Here is a 16,166-nt window from a genome sequence, read left to right on the forward strand (position 1 = left end):
CCTGGAATATGCTGCTTCAGTCCTTGAAAATCTGTATTTTGAGGAAACCAGGCAAGGAACTTTCTTTCATCAAACCATACTTCAACATGTACTGTTTGAGACAAAAGAAATTCCTCTTGAATACTGCTTGGTCCAGTTATAATTGGTGATAGACTTGAGCAATGGTGGAAGAAATATTCAGATTCTTTACTTAAAACTGTAACATGCAGGATTTGTTGGGGCTGTTTTTAGACATACCAGTTAAAGTGGGCCTTTCTCCTTACAGAACATTATTGTATTTACTACTATAATTCTGCTGTTAACACTGATACTTAAGTGATGAGCCTCTTTTAAGAATACATTATGTTTAAAAAGTAATTGCACATTCTGTATAAAAAGTTATAAGATTCCAAGATAATTGTTGTATCTAAAGTCATGTACTTCCATACTGCTATTTTGAGTGCACAAGTGCATTCACACTGACAAGTATGGAAACATGCAGTGCACTGTAAATATAACAGTCAAAAAGTTGAGTATGGAACAACAGACACTTTTCACTCTCAACGGTCACCATCTTGGTTACGCAGAGCAAAGAGTGGGACCAACAACATATTTTCAATTTTGGTGTAAATGGCAGCTGAGGAAGGAGGATGCTCTGATAGTGCTGATGGTGGTGTAATTTTCATTTTGTTAGTGTATTTTGTCCTGTCAGTAGTAAAGAAATAGTACAATGTGCTAAGTCATAATTTTATGTTCATATGCAAAGTAGCCAGCAGAAATTGTACAGTGTATGAGTTTTGGGTTTCTGTGAATCTACCTCTTCTGCAGGCGCCTGGTGGATCCAGAGGATGAGCTGAGGGACATCCAGTCAGACTCTGTGCCATCAGAGGTTCGTGACTGGCTGGCTTCCACTTTTACCCGGCAAAGAAGCCTGATCCTGCGCCGCAACGAAGACAAGCCACGCTTCCGAAGCATCGTCCACGCAGTGCAGGCTGGCATCTTTGTGGAGAGGTTTTGGTTGTTTGGTTTACTTACATATGATCTGGTTGGGTCTTGTGTGGTTCTGTTGATGTCTGGAAGCTGTGGTCTGGTAGTATATGAGTCTTTATTATTTAATCCATTATTAATAACAAATAATCTAGTAGTATTTATATAATTAATATGGTTTGCACATTAATCTACTGTTTAGTCTCCTCAGTTGTGACAGAATGATTATAAACAGTTGAAAGTGTATGCATATATATTCAGTTTGCCTTCCACACTGAAAAACATTAATAGAAAACCAGTAACATTACTTCTCCTTCATTGTACTCAGGTTAATGACTGGTAGAAATCAACAAAAGTCCCAACAGGATTTAACTCCAGTCTGTTCCCCCTCAGACTCTCAGTGGGTCTGCTTATTTGTTATTTAACTATTGGCTGATCACACAATACATGTGTTGTGAATGGCCCATGCTGGAATTAGCTGTTAAAGGATGGGTAAAATGTGGCCATAAAGGATAAGACAATAACTGAGAGTATGGGTGACAGAGGGTAGATGGATCCTGGTGGACATGACTGAGACCATCAGAGGGTGCTAGGGATGGAGTTTAAACTATCCAAGTCCAGGAGCATGGTCCTGAAGGGTGTATCGAGGACCACTTCAGGTTCAGGATTAGGAAGGAAGTAGTGTCTTGAGCTTGCTTCCAAAAACTACAACAGTAATTCCGTAGTCAGACTCTGGTCTTTTCTGCCCTCTGCTGTCATTAGTGGGAAATGACGCTGTCGATGTCAGTACATCTCCATGGTGGACGTCAACACCAAGTGCATCATGAGCTCAGAATAACTGTCCGTTCCACAACTTAATATTGCAGATGTACCTAGTGCCAAATGTTTCTAACACCTAAGTATTACAATCAAGGAATTCTGCTCAGTTGTTTGGTTTTATTTTATTATTTTATAAACATCATACATCCCAATTCCAAACCCTCTCTGCATAATCACGAGATAGATATAATTTATTTTATTTATTTATTTTTTTTGAAGAAAACTGAAATTCTTGCCATACTAGCCATTAGCTGATACATTCGATGCGTGCCGGCTTGTTTTGACACTGTGTTGTGGTAATGTGTCTCTGCGTATGTTACATGTCTGTGACAGGATGTACAGACGAACCTCCAACATGACTGGTTTCAGTTATCCTCCAAATGTCATCACTGTTCTCAAGGTATATCAGTGTGTGTTTCTGTTCGTGTACGGTGAATGAAAAGCTATGTAACAGATTCATATTCAAATGGCATGAGATGATATTTTAGATCTCTTTCATTCTTTCACTATATGCAAATTCAGTGACATGCATTGTTCATTTTGTTACATTAGTTTTAACGCCCATGCACGTGCTGAGTTTGAAAAATCTTAATTCATTCATCAACTATCCATCAGTTCATTATTGAACTGATAGCTGAAGTGAGGGTTTAGGAGTGGGAGGGATGAAGAGAGGGTGAGCTTTAAGTGTGCGACATGATGAATTATTGATGAGAAAAGAACCACACCACACCGCCACCACACCGCTGACGTGCAAGTTAATTTGAAACAACACTTTAATGACACATTGCAGCCAGGAAAGGTCAGAGGTTAAGATAAAAGAGCTATAGCATTTTCTAGGCAACCATCACAAGACACACACCATCTATAAATTCTTCGCAGGTTCAGGGTTATATACAAAAACTGACACGTCACTCGTATATTTCTGTTTTCTTGTCTCTGATACCTTCAAAAAAATAAGGTACAGCTGCAATGAGCAGATGAATGGGTGTGTTGATATTCACTTGCTAATGAAACTTGTTTGTATGTGTCTGTTCTAGCATGTAGACATGTGGTCCTTTGATGTTTTTGCATTGAATGATGCCAGCGGAGACCACGCTTCTGAAATTTGTCTTCTATGAACTACTCACCAGATACGACTTGATCAATCGTTTCAAGGTATGCCAGCAAACAGCCGACTTCCACTGCCTTGATCAGTCACTTCAGATATGTGTTCCCTGTGATATTGTATATATATTATTCCATTTCCAAGGTGCTAATAACTTTTATGTTGATGAATGGAAGCATCAACAAGTCAAAAAAGAAAAAGATGCTGAAGAGGTGGCAGAGGAGCGGTTTGGTCTGTTAGATTATGAATTATGAAACATGAGACCAAACAGTTTGGGAGCCCTCAGAGCTTACAAATGTGTGTGCACTGTCCTCACCATTGTCCCCCCCCCCCCCCGGTGTGTAGTGTCCACTCTCAGACTAAAATTTGCAAGCAAAAGCAGATGGCACAAACATTAAAGGGGAACTCCACCAGGTGTTGGGAGCATACTACCATTGTTGGAGGTTACTATATGCATTTCACTACAGATTATAGAATACATGCCCTTAATGTTATTTGTAATGTATTTGCTCAAAGTGAGTAACATATTGACTGATCCCAGGGGTCACTCAGATTTTTTTTTTTTTTTTTGGTCAGGCAACAAAGGAGGAAGACCTCATTTTTCCCTTTACCTTTTATTTTCAACAGCATTATATTTGTCATTAATGTGAAAATCAGAAACAAGAAAATGGAAATAAAACTATGTGAATAGAACATTTTGTTTTCACTTTCACCTTAAAGAAACCCTCTTTAAAATAAAAATATAGCACCAGAAACCGAAACCTTCTCTGTTTTCCCTCAACTTGAATATATATAAATAAACAAAAATGTAAATCTGCAGTGTTGCTCAGAGCAAGGCCAGAAATATAGTATCTGTCATGCTTATTGTGAATTGACTGGTCTCCACTTGCTGGTTGGTTTGTTTGTTCGCCTTAGACCTGAAAATATGGCCAGTAAGTTGATTTTAAGAATGTATTCTGATTACCACCTACTTAAATTGTAACTTTGACTTATAATATTTTGTGTTTTTACATACATATTACTACTACTGCATACTACTGTGTATGTCCTGGCTCAGAGAGGGTCATATTTGTCATCATGCTTCTTTGTTGTGTCCGCCTCTACGTCAGGTCCCCATCTCTGCCCTCATATCATTTTGTGGACTCGTTGGAGGTGGGCTACAGCAAATACAAGAACCCCTACCACAACCTGATGCATGCTGCCGACGTCACACAGACCATCCATTACTTCCTTCTCAAGACTGGCATAGTGGTAAGTCTGGTGTTGGGTTAATGCCGATGCAAAGCACAAACTGGAAAACATTTTTTTTTTTTCAGAAGCAAGTACTACAACTAATCCTTAAGGAGAGCTAATAAGAGGCCTCAGCGTCCAGGAGTGCCTACAGTCACTCAGCACACTCAGCTTTTTATTCCTTTTGACCTCTCTCTCTTTTCTCTTTCTCCCTCCCTTCCTCTCTTCCTCTTTCTGTGTGTGTCTGTCTGTCTGTCTTGCTGTCAGCACTGGGCTAACTGAGTTGGAAAATCTTTGCCATAATCTTTGCAGCTGCCATCCCATGACTTTGAACATACAGGGACACCAATAACTTTCATATTCAGACCAGGTAATTTCAGCATTGAATAAGCGTCCATGATTAGACAGTGAAAATAAAATAATAATAACATTTTCTTAAAGATATGGCTTCTGATGAATGTGTGTGGGATTTCGCAGTCAGACACAGCCATGTTGTACAATGACCGAGCCGTTCTGGAGAACCACCATGTCAGTGCTGCCTATCGCCTTCTACAGAACGATGACGAAATGAACATCCTCTCTAATCTTTCCAAAGATGACTGGAGGTGAGAAAAGACAGTCTCCATTTTGTACCTATAAAACAACAAGACCAAAGAGTCACAGTAGTCAGTCTATAAGGCTGCTACAATCAATTAATGGAATTCAACAAGCATCCTCCCTCAGCTGGACAGCAGGGTCTTGAGCTAAATGCTGACAGCAGCATGCTGCTATATTTACTGTAACAGTGTTAATATGCTGATGTTCAGCAAATAAAATTTCCCATGTTCATTGTCTCACTTCAGTGTGTTACAATACTATTATTTCCTCATGTGCCAAATAGCACTAAACACAAAGTACAGCTTTCCATTGTCATTCATTCTTTCAGAGAGCTGCGGACTCTGGTAGTGGAGATGGTGCTGGCCACTGACATGTCGTGCCACTTCCAGCAGATCAAAGCCATGAAAGGCCTTTTGCAACAGCCTGAGGCGTAAGTAGTGGGTTTCACCTCTGAGTGAGTCAGTAGCAGTTTTGTTGATGGTCCCCCAAGCTCTACAACGATGGATGCTGACACTGTTGATATATCAGGATAGTCTAAACCTCCTCCTAAAGTTGACCAAATTCTTTTTAGGCATTCAATGAAGCACCACCTGATTAACAAATGGTTGTTTTCAGCTTAATGTTCCAATATTCCAACTTTGCATTAACAGTGTTTGGGGGGTCACTTCAGTCGAAAATGTAGCCGAACACTTTACCTCTCCATAATAGCAGAGTATCATCTGTTACTAGCATGACAATCCATTTTGAGCCCTGTTGTTTCTTCTTTAAAAATCAGACACTTCACACAGGAAATTGCAAGAAACTGCAGAATATCACAAGCTTCCAAAGTTAAGCTAGGCAAGGACTTTTTTCAGCAGTTGGACAGCAGCAGGTTGTATTATTGACAGCAGCCCAGAAGTGACTGACTTGACTGTATTTGCAGGATTGACAAACCAAAGGCCTTATCCCTGCTTCTGCACACCGCTGACATCAGCCACCCAGCCAAACGCTGGGAACTTCATCACCAACTGGACCACATCCCTACTAGAGGAGTTCTTCAGACAGGTAGTCTCCAAATATTGTTGCCATCAGCAACACTGTTAAATGTATACATACATGTTACTTGGGTTAGTCCTTCTTTTCGCTGTAAGCACAGGGCATCCAAAAAACACAGCTCAATGACCAGTCACGTCCTAACATTTTGATATTAAAAAAAAATGAGTAAAAGAAGATAATTAAATTGTGTATAAATGAACCTGTGCTGACGGCGCCATATGATGTTGAATTTGTTTTTAGGGTGATAAAGAAGCAGAGCTGGGTCTACCTTTCTCTCCTCTCTGTGACCGCAAATCCACCATGGTGGCCCAGTCCCAAATCGGTAAGCTACACTGATACACTTAAGCTGCTCAGTATGGGGATTCATTTGGTTTTCACCTCAGTATATTTAATAAGGGGTCATAGTGTAGCAGAGAGTACAGAGTGAATATCAGTCTGACACGGTTATTGTTTCCTTCAGGATTCATCGACTTCATTGTGGAGCCAACGTTCACCGTACTGACGGAAATGATCGAGAAGATTGTGACGCCGCTCATCGAGGAGGCGTCTCGCTCTGGATTGACGGGCTTCAGGCACTCTAGGTGACAACGCATGAGAGGTCACAGGTCACGCAGAAAACAGACACATATTCTATCAGACACAACTGATATGTTAGATGTTTCTATGGTGATGTTGTCCAATACTCAATGACAAAGTCTCTACTAACTGTATTATTGGTCAAAACACTGGTCATAGTATAACATAATATCATGCCCTGCCACTCTAAACCTTAACAATAATATTATTGTTCCATGTGGGGACTTTGCATGAGCCTGTTCCATTATTAAAGGCCCTGCACACCCACAGTCCAACCTCACAGGTGTTATCACTTATCTGATTTGCAGTTTTGTGCTGACTTTTCATTAAAAAAAAATCATAAAGGGATCAATGTGACTTCCATGACAAAAAATTTCATTCATAATTTTGACAGTAGATGTCAGTGTAGGGCCATTAGATGAGAAGTGAACAACATGACCAGCTCTTTACAAGGAATCAAATGTGTGAATTACAGTGGCAGGTAATTCCTCATTACTCTACAATGGTTTGATCATCACCTACTCTTTTGTGTCCCCTTAAGTAAAGTGACACATCATACAGAGTTGTAACAAGTAGTAGTTTCTTAACTTAATGAATATCTGACTGTTTCCAGCTTTAGGGAATGTTTACAGTAACTGTGCACTAATGAACTTAACAAATGTTTTTTTTTTTTTTTTGGTCAACTACTGTATATGAGTTCCCTCTTCATTTGGTGAATGTAATTTCATTAACAATTCTGTTTGACCACAATGTATCAGTATAGTTATATTATTTTATAATAATGCTCAATTTATTTATCAGGTGTAACATAAAAGGTGTCATTTTTAGAGACAACAGACACAAATACTGTCACATTGTTTAATCCACCTTTTTTAACAGCTGGTGTACATGTACATGTTTATGACTTAATGTGTGTGCGTGTGTTTATGTTGTGCACATGCATGTGTGCATGTCAACAGTATCAACAGTATTAGTGGCAGTGATGGCAAACATTCCAGTGTGAAGAGTACAGGCTCAGACGGCAGCTGCTCTCTGACCACAGTGGACTTCAAAAGCTTCAAGGTCACATGGAACCAAGAGATTCATCACAACAGAGAATTATGGAAAGCCCAGGCAGCTAAAGGTAGCCACACTGATCTCTTACTATCTCTCATTCAAATAAGTCGATCTTAACAAGGCTCTCTCTCCAATCTTTGCTTGGGATCCACATTTCCAGATACAGATCTGACCAGCTCCCAGCATGTTAGCTCTGAAAAGATATTTGTTGGTGATGTTTTCCAAGGCTTTGGGCAGGTATAGGCATGTTCATGGGCTGAACAGCTTTATGATGTGTGTACTAGCTCACCACACATGCAGCAAAATTGCCATTATAGATGTTTAAGAAATAGAATTATTAGAATAGACAAATAGTATGTTCATTCATTAAAAGTTTGAAGTTTCATCAGAGTTCAGTCCACACAGTCTAACAGTGGCCATATAACAGATGAACAATACCAAGAGGTACACACAAGGACCCTTTTTTCCAACTAAATTTCTGTGGACAACCATAATAGGGTCAGACAGCAAGATATTTGTAGGAATGGGCTGAGGTTTAGGTCTTAGTCAAAACTCTGTATTGGTTTCTCTAATTATTTTCACTGGACAATGTCACGATTCTTTTGACAACAATATGTATGTGAAAAAGATCAAATGGAGCCATACTCAGTCTCTCTCACTGAGACAGATTTCTAAATTGTGCATGTGTGTGTGCCAATAGATGTAAAGATCAGGAAGGAGGGAGAGGAGGATGGTCAAAAAAAGAAGGAAACAGAAGAGGAGAAAAAGCCAAGAACTGTTGACGGAGCCAACACGGGACAGGAGGAGGCGGGGGACAGGCCGCAGCAGGAGGAGCAACAGCCTAAAAAGGGGGAAGGAGACAAAAATCCAGGAAGGGCTGTGGGTTCCTTGCAGGGATCAGACCCAAATGACGCAGACAAGAGGAAACCTGAGAGCCACACAGATAAGCAGCAGCGGCAGAGTCAGAATGGTATGCACTCTGTCAACTGTTTCACCTAGAAACCTGCCATGGAAACAAGTAAATGACACAGTTACTAGTTACTTTTGCAGATTAAGATTTCACAAGTTTTCAAGTACAGTCTGCTGATAGAGACTGTTTACTTGGGGTGGTTTATACTTACACTGTGGTACTGCTAGTGTTTCTCACAACCACTATAATTACAAGGTTTTTCACCTTTTGTAAAGTTGCTCTTTTTAGGAATGACATACAGTGCATCTTAGTCAGTGGACTAATAAACAGGAGGAGAGGGTAAGATAAAAATCTGACACCTGCTGTGGTTCAAAATACAATCTGTTTCTGATGCTTCTTGGTTGCATTTACGACAGCAGAAACATATGTGATCTCCCAAAAGGCATAAAATGTATTTAGGGGTATAATGCTGACCTTTTGAGATTTTGTAGAATTTAAAAAATCTTGATAGGGTACATGCACACAGCTTAAAGACTAGAATGTGGCTCCATGCTAACTCATATTTTGTTTTCTTTGTAGACCCTCAACCTGACTGTCCTCTAATCCATTGCTACAAGAGACCCAGCTACTGTGCCAGCTCCTACCGGCTGGTCAGGTCAAAGGTCACTGAGATGCGGCCCATCGATGCCAGAGGAAAAGCCAGGAGACTGCAGCGCATCTCCCTGCGTCGCAGAAAGTGACCGTATAGTATACTGGAGAGTTCAACATCAGTATGATGTCACATCACAAAATACTCCTGCATGATTGTCTCTCTTTATATTTGCATATTGCAGCCTTATATTCCAGCTGATCTTGCTGCTGCCCTCTGCTGGTGATGTCTTTCCCCTTTATCACTGCCATCTCCTTTCTCTTTGTGCGGTTCTATCACTTCTTTTAAATCTCCTCTTAAACATATTTTTTTATAGCAAAAGTTTTGTAAATAACTTTTAATTGTATTTTTGGCTTATCATTTTAAGGTTAATGTTTTATGCCTATGATCCATATTTTAGGTACAGTGGTTAGCACTGTCCCCTCACAGCAAGAAGGTTCCAGGTTCAAATCCTGTGTCATCCTGGGCTTTTCTGTGTGGCGTTTGCATGTTCTCCCTGTGCCTACGTGGGTTCTGTCCAAGTTCTCCGGCTTCCTCCCACAGTCCAAAGACGTGCAGGTCAGGCTATTTGGTAACCATTTCAGATGAGCAGTATAGATGATGAATGGATGGATGGATGGATTTATATTTTATTGTCTGTGGGCATACCCATTGCTTGTACTGCTTGACCTCCTCTCCCAGCCAGGTGTGAACATTTATGTGCTCTTTTATCTAGCTGTGCTAAGCAGTAAGCTTATTCTTATTGTTTGTTTTTGCCTATTTTGTTATGTTCAGGGCTGCATATAGAATCTCAGTACTAATGGTACTCTAAATTAATGTGTCTAGCACTGAGAATCAGAAACTCATAGCTACTGAGAGCTGAACTGTTTTAATTAAACGCTCCTCAGTCATTTGATGCGTTTAAATCAGCATCAAGAAGATACAGTTAAATGTCTCTGGAATTATAAGTGTGTGAAAGTTAGAGCTAGCATTGTATGAATGCGTGTGTGAGTGGGGCTTTGTGGAAAACAAAATGGATTTACGTTTTTTGGCTTAAGGCCTCACTGACATACATGATGTGTATGTTTTTATTCTAAAATCTTCAGATATCAGTTATCTCCCATGGTTATTTCTCCCAAAGGGGATGCAGTTTATTTTATCTCCCTCTGGCAGCTTTTTTTTTTTTTTTTTTTAACATATGGGCACAAACACTATAATTTCCAGCAAGAAAGCTGTAAAACCAGTTGACTTCAGGAGTTTGTTATTGTAAAAGAAGTAATGCCCTTACAGTTGATATTTTTTTATTCTTTATATTTCATTTCTTTTCACCCTTGTGGCAAGGCTCTGATTCCCAGTAAAACAGAAATAAATAGAACTGTTATCCCACTAAAAGTGTATTCCATATGTGACTTTAACCCCAATGCCCTAGATGTTTTCGTACATTACTTAAATTTAATTTCATGTGTTTCACAAGAGTAATGTAAATTTGTGTCAGGGAACTGAAGTACCACCACAAAAACATTAAATTATCTTTCTTTAATTCTGGTGCAGTGAGGGGAGTAGAAAAAGACACAATGTGAAAATTGAATTTTTGGTCAAAGCAACATTTAATGAGACTGTGAACATAAAAATATATTTTGACAACAAAATAAAAATTAATTCTTGACATCCTTTTCCTCATCCTCTAAGTGGACCATTTGCTTCTCCACCTTCAGCAGTTTCACTCCTAAAGAGAAAGAAGAAAAGGCTTCTTGTTTTTGTGATGAATGTGACAATAGAAACAGCAACATAAAACTACAGAAGGGGACCTACACAACATTAGGCGGGATTGATTTATAGACTTCCTTCAACAGGCTTGAAATAGTCACTCGACTGGGATATATCTGCTTGTACCCATGCATTACTATGTCTCCAAACAAACACTTGGCAAAGACCGTATCCTGGATTCTGTCATGTGCTCTGAATTCAAGGAACACCAGACACCACCACCACCACCAGGTCACCATGCAAGGAACACCAGAGAACCTTGGCCTGAGAACTGACTGAGACTGTGCCAGGAACCACGGTTTCGTTTCACATCTCATCCCGCAGCACGGCCCACCACAAGCTTCCAGAATAGTAATGCCTTCACTGCAAAGAATCCCAGCTTAGCAGCCCATTCCCTTCCAGGGGGCTTCATTGTAAAAACAGTACAAGCTCCTTCAACCATCCACACCTGATCACACCAGGTGAAAGTGTGCACCTAGGGGGACAAGCCACCATGAAGACAAGTCTCAGATGGATCCTACAACACTGGTCAAATACCTCATGCCACTGGCTTTTTGTAGAGGAAACCAGGGTGATGCTAACTTCCAGGCTGGTCTACAAAAATACATAATCCCTGCACCCCTCTATTAACTAGAGTGGTATATGACACCATCATGACATCACATGTGACAGCTGTGGGGAACACACAGTGAGACAGCAATGACCCTGGACAAGAGACTGAATAGAACCACTCGCAACGTCCACTGGGAGATCAGATGTCATCAAGGGCATTCACATCTAACTTCATGATGGCAACCACTCAATGCAAGTGATAGCTCCAGAAAAAGCTAGTAAGTGCTAATGGTCCATTACCATATGAAATCATGCTTGCGTGTGTGCGTGTAAACACCACCTACCTGGTATATGTGGAGGAGAGTTGAGGACGGGTGTGTCCTTTCTGCGAGGCTTCTTCAGGTGGTCTTCCTCCTGATTCTCTGCACAGAGAGTCTGTTCCTTGTCTTCATCATCCTCCATCACTGACTTCCTCTCCACCACACTCTCCAGGGCCTCCTGGTCTGTCACGCAGACGAACAAAATGTTAAACTGTTAGCCAACATCACTACACCTCTCCTGATCTGTCCAGGGGAAAAAAAATCACTTAAATAACAGCTTTGTTATTAGTTATACATTCACACTTTTTACATGCAGGTGAAACATGATAAAAATAGTTAGAAGGCTACATTCTGAAGATTTGTGCTCATGTAACAGTCCTGTTTACAACAGCTAATGCTGTTAGGTTGTCTAAGCTGGTATTTATGCTCTTTTTGGTTTTAACAGAGATGACCTGATGCTTTTTAGACTGGTCAGTATTGAAATTATGATGAAATTACAGTTGAAATTTCAGGCAGTATTTTAAACCCAAACATTGAGGGGAAAAAGCACTAAACACTAATTTTCATTAATATTCACTACATGTACTTGATTATTCTTTACATCATGCTATTTAGTACATTTATCAGAAGCACAATGTAAACTATGTTTAAATTAAAATATTGTATTATTTGCTTACAGTGTTTGCTGTCCTGTGTCATCAGTCGATGTTCAGAATCCAGGGTTAATGTTATATAGCTCGCCGTCATCTCTGAGGCCCTCTGGGCTTTCTGCACAGATCACATAACACACACACACACACATACATTCATAATACATTATTCATTGATTAGTGGACCATATAACACTAACAAAGGATAGAGCACTTCAGCGCTCTGTGTTTGACTGCCTCACTGACACATCTGATTTACTCTTATTTTGCTTTTAAAACTGCATCAATACAAACTTTAATCAAATCATCAAATTCAAACAGCAGTTTTTGTCTACTACATAAGACCTATATCACGTTTACACCTTTAGTATTTTATCTTAACAAAATATATTAATGGAAAACATATGTTTTAACATTTTGTCAAGTAAGTAGATGCAAGAAATTTGTTCCTAATTGTTTCTGATTTTCCAAATGGACAACATCAGCAGCCAGCATGGCACATTAAAGAGACACTGAAGGAAATCCAAATATCTAAAAATTAAGAAATAAGAAGCAAAGATGGAAGAAAACAAAAGCATAGAAAGCTTGAGCTGAAGGAGGAATAAGATAAAATGTAGGCAAAAACCAAGCCGCCATGATAAATAAATAATCAAAGTGTGGGCTTTTCTTACCTCAGTCTCAGCAGTGTGACACAGACAGACTGGAGCGGTGTGACTCTGGGTTATGAAGCTTGGAGGAGGAGCATCCTCTCCCCTCTGCATCCATTATCTGCCACAGAGACCCCACCACCACCACCTCCACTACCACCACCATCTCCTCCACTACAGGCTGGAGAGCTACTAGAAGAGCTGCTGAATATCAATAGATTTTTTTCTGATCTGAATGCAAAATTTTTAGTGGCATTATAAAATGCCAATTTTATCAAATTTTGTCAAGTTTTAAGGGTTAAAATACTGTACATGAATAACTGAATATCATCTGCAAGCAAAATGAAATATATGATTTGTTGTATATTCTAAAGGAAACAGTCCATTCAGTTAAATAAACACTACCCCTCCCTCTCAGGAAAGAGATTTTAATTAAAGGCCCATTGAGCACAATTAATATGGAGGACATTGTGTGTGGAGGTGAACAGGAGCAACAGATTCTTTTCTGCTTATGTCCCCCCCACTATAGCAGGCAAGTTATATAAGCCATCTCCTACAAATAAACCCCTTCTGATGCTCCAAACAAACCAATGCCTTTTGATGTCTTAATGAGGGACTGTTCTCTGGTAATTGATACACCGTGCTTCACTTTGAAGTGTGTGCTGTACTTCGTCGGAGCCATTGTTCCCAGCCTCCTCTGCTGCACGACAGCCTTGATGTGTTAGAAATTAAAACAAAGACTCACAGAGAACAAACAACATAAACATATTTCACAGTTCAAAGGTTTATTGCAGTGGTATTATTCATATGAAGCACTGCCCATTCGCTGAGCAGAGGCCTAGCGTGTAATAATATCTTAATTTAACAACTCATACTTACATCTATATTGACATATTTCACCTTTTCATCAAGCGATAATTACTGACAAACAGCCTAGTCTGCTTTTGTTTTAGGTGTGAAACAGATGTGACACATTTATCACAAAATGTAATGTGATGAATACCTACTAAATGGTAAACCTGTAAATCTGAAGACATAAGGCATATCCCTTTCACAAATGGAAGAAAGACACTCAGATGCAGTCTCATGCTGTGCTCCCGACACCTGAAACAGAAGCAAAAACCGAAAACATAATTCACAATAGTGCATAAAACAAAAGTAAATAACCTTATAGCATTTCTAAAACCTATATTATTATTAAATTTATAAACATTTCTAATACTCAGCGATTTGGGTAGTATCATTCTTTCTTCTCCTCATTCCTACACATCCTTTACTATTAGGCATTTTGTTAGTATGGATGCTATAGAGATCACTGAGATGTCACCATGTTGATTTACAGGTACATGTGAGGTGCATGTCAGGGCACTGACTGCTGCTCTGATGTGGTTGGTGAGCCTCACTGGTGCAGCACAACTGGTGAAATTGTACTTGTTCTTTCTATGTTCTTTTAACCATACACATGTATTAAGTAAGGTCAAAATTAAGACTTTTGTCATAGCTGTGCTTAGTTTCTAGTTCATATAGAAAAAGATGACCTCTCAATCAAGAATAGAGATGTTCAACAACCTAGAGCCAAAAGGGCACATAGAAGCAGTTGTTGCTAACTCACCTTTTACTCCAAAGAGTCTGTGTTCACAGAATGACGTAAAGACTCCTTCAACTGGAAAACAGGACACACAACATTCAGCATTTAGAAAGTGGTATGATTTCAAATACATTTGATTTCATATACAATGATATGTTTGACAAGTAGCATTATATCCTGTATAGACTGCACTCTCCACTTAAGCATGTTCTTTCTGTTCTGCATTTTACCCGCGTAAATGTGTGTACTCAACTACTCCATAGTTACAGCCAGAATTAAGGTCCTAAATCTGCGTATCCTGTTGAGGGTCATTAATCATTATTCCATCATCGTTAATATCTTAAGATTTGGTGGACAAGGACCCCATCAAGAAGTGTTTAACAATTTAAAACATCGTATCAATAGTTCTACTATGTGATCAGTCATGAAGTGTTTTACATTTTGGCTAATAACTCATGAAATGTGAGCTGTATGAGAACAAAATGCATTTTGTGAATTTCTTGAATCAAGATGAATAGATAGAATATAGATAGAATAGATATATATATATATATATATATATAGAGAGAGAGAGTTGCCCCTACTGATGTCTGTGTCAAGTCGTGGCCCAAGATGCAAGAAGCCAATAGAAAAAAGGCTGTTCTAAAAGAAGGCGATGTATGTATTGGTGGACTCATAATGGATCCTAAACTGACACCTCCAGCAAGGAATGTATACTAGGAGTTAAACTGATAGAACTGCCCTTTTCCAAAGATTTTAATCCATATATTGTTTTCCAGTAAGAAAAACGGAGTCTTAAGTGTTAAAGGTAGCAGTTAAGCATAGATGCTTCTCTCTCTACTCCCCCCCACCCCACAGGTTGTAATGTGAATTCCTTACTTTCTGGAGGAGGCCCACTATGTCCAGCTTGTCTGCCTTAGTGGGGGAACAGCCCAGGCCCTGGCAGATGCTCTCTGATCCATGTGGTGACTGATTGGGTGAGTCCACGTTCCAGGCGCTCCAAGAGGAGACGTGGTCACCCTGCATGTCAGCTGGGGCACTCCAGGGCAGCAAACAGCACTGAGTGGCTACTGTCCTGTTGGGGGTGGGGCTTGATGATGTGGGCACTGCTCCAGGTAGAAAGACTCTGAGCTGAGAGCACAGCAGAGACTGCTCATCCAACAGTCTGTGCATCTTCTACTTAAAAACAAAGAGTTCAAATTATAAATCACACATAGTAACACAAGAATAGTAAAACACATCATTAGCAAAAAGAATACTACTTCACACATACACAACAGAAAGACTGAATGAAATGTCATTTTAAAACAAGAAATAACCTTGTCAATGACAGAACATGTTATAAAAATGCAAAGCTGTGGTGTCCTGGTAGTTCAGTGGTTAAGATACAGATTTTGGCCAGAGACCTTGGTCTCTCTGTAAATCTGATACAGACAAAGAGGCGTAACAAATGCCAGTGTGTACTGTCAGCTAAAGATTCTTTTATAATACCACCATTAGATGTTGCCAGATTGAAATAATCAGTTTGTACACATAGTAAGTTCAATCTAACCCAGTACAGACTGTCTCAAGCAAATGAAACTGTCCATCCAATAGCTATATCGGTTGGCGAGAGGCTGGGTACACCCTGTTCAGGGTCCCTAGTCAGTTTCAGGGCTGACACAGAGATAAACCACCAGTCACACACTCGTCCATGTGTACTGGCAATGAAGAGTTGCCA

General features: G+C 39.7%; 3 protein-coding genes across 22 annotated transcripts in view; 1 reads left to right on the forward strand and 2 right to left on the reverse strand.

Annotated features, from left to right (window-relative positions):
• The window catches only part of pde1ca (phosphodiesterase 1C, calmodulin-dependent a), a 111,776-nt gene extending 102,742 nt beyond the window's left edge, over positions 1–9,034 (forward strand). Inside the window, exons 11-13 of one of the 2 annotated variants that reach the window (XM_051066649.1) lie at positions 7,288–7,451; positions 8,085–8,354; positions 8,874–9,034. In XM_051066649.1, coding sequence (XP_050922606.1) covers positions 7,288–7,451; positions 8,085–8,354; positions 8,874–9,034 — 595 coding nt within the window. The remainder of the gene's footprint in view (positions 1–7,287; positions 7,452–8,084; positions 8,355–8,873) is intronic. The other variant, XM_051066650.1, reaches the window with a different exon arrangement.
• The window catches only part of itprid1 (ITPR interacting domain containing 1), a 127,144-nt gene that overhangs the window by 90,383 nt on the left and 20,595 nt on the right, over positions 1–16,166 (reverse strand). The window contains exons 18-20 of one of the 19 annotated variants that reach the window (XR_007809313.1): positions 15,326–15,622; positions 14,471–14,521; positions 13,383–13,962 (exon numbers count right to left, since the gene is read on the reverse strand). The exons of 15 other annotated variants lie outside the window; for them this stretch is intronic. Coding sequence is in view for 3 of the 4 variants with exons in the window: in XM_051066639.1 (XP_050922596.1) it covers positions 14,474–14,521; positions 15,326–15,622 (345 nt within the window). In the remaining variant the exon portion in view is untranslated. Of the gene's footprint in view, positions 1–13,382; positions 13,963–14,470; positions 14,522–15,325; positions 15,626–16,166 lie in introns of those variants that run through there. 3 more of the 19 variants (XM_051066639.1, XM_051066638.1, XM_018700702.2) reach the window with 3 other exon arrangements.
• On the reverse strand, positions 10,516–12,982 carry ppp1r17 (protein phosphatase 1 regulatory subunit 17). The gene is made up of 4 exons (XM_051066651.1): positions 12,883–12,982; positions 12,239–12,329; positions 11,586–11,744; positions 10,516–10,648 (listed from the first exon to the last, which is right to left on the reverse strand). The coding sequence occupies exons 1-4, from the start codon at positions 12,970–12,972 to the stop codon at positions 10,578–10,580; spliced, it is 411 nt and encodes a 136-aa protein (XP_050922608.1). The 5' UTR covers positions 12,973–12,982; the 3' UTR covers positions 10,516–10,577.

The sequence above is a fragment of the Lates calcarifer genome, linkage group LG24 (assembly GCF_001640805.2).
Source record: "Lates calcarifer isolate ASB-BC8 linkage group LG24, TLL_Latcal_v3, whole genome shotgun sequence".
Classification (NCBI taxonomy): Eukaryota; Metazoa; Chordata; class Actinopteri; family Centropomidae; genus Lates; species Lates calcarifer.

What these genes read in the sequence shown, in the direction of transcription:
- ppp1r17 (XM_051066651.1), bottom strand. Translation starts at nt 12,972, where the DNA reads ATGCAGAGGGGAGAGGATGCTCCTCCTCCAAGCTTCATAACCCAGAGT. An exon ending in GTCACACTGCTGAGACTGAG is followed by an intron (nt 12,330 to 12,882) that starts GTAAGAAAAGCC and finishes TGATCTGTGCAG; the next exon opens with AAAGCCCAGAGGGCCTCAGA. An exon ending in GACACAGGACAGCAAACACT is followed by an intron (nt 11,745 to 12,238) that starts GTAAGCAAATAA and finishes TCTGCGTGACAG; the next exon opens with ACCAGGAGGCCCTGGAGAGT.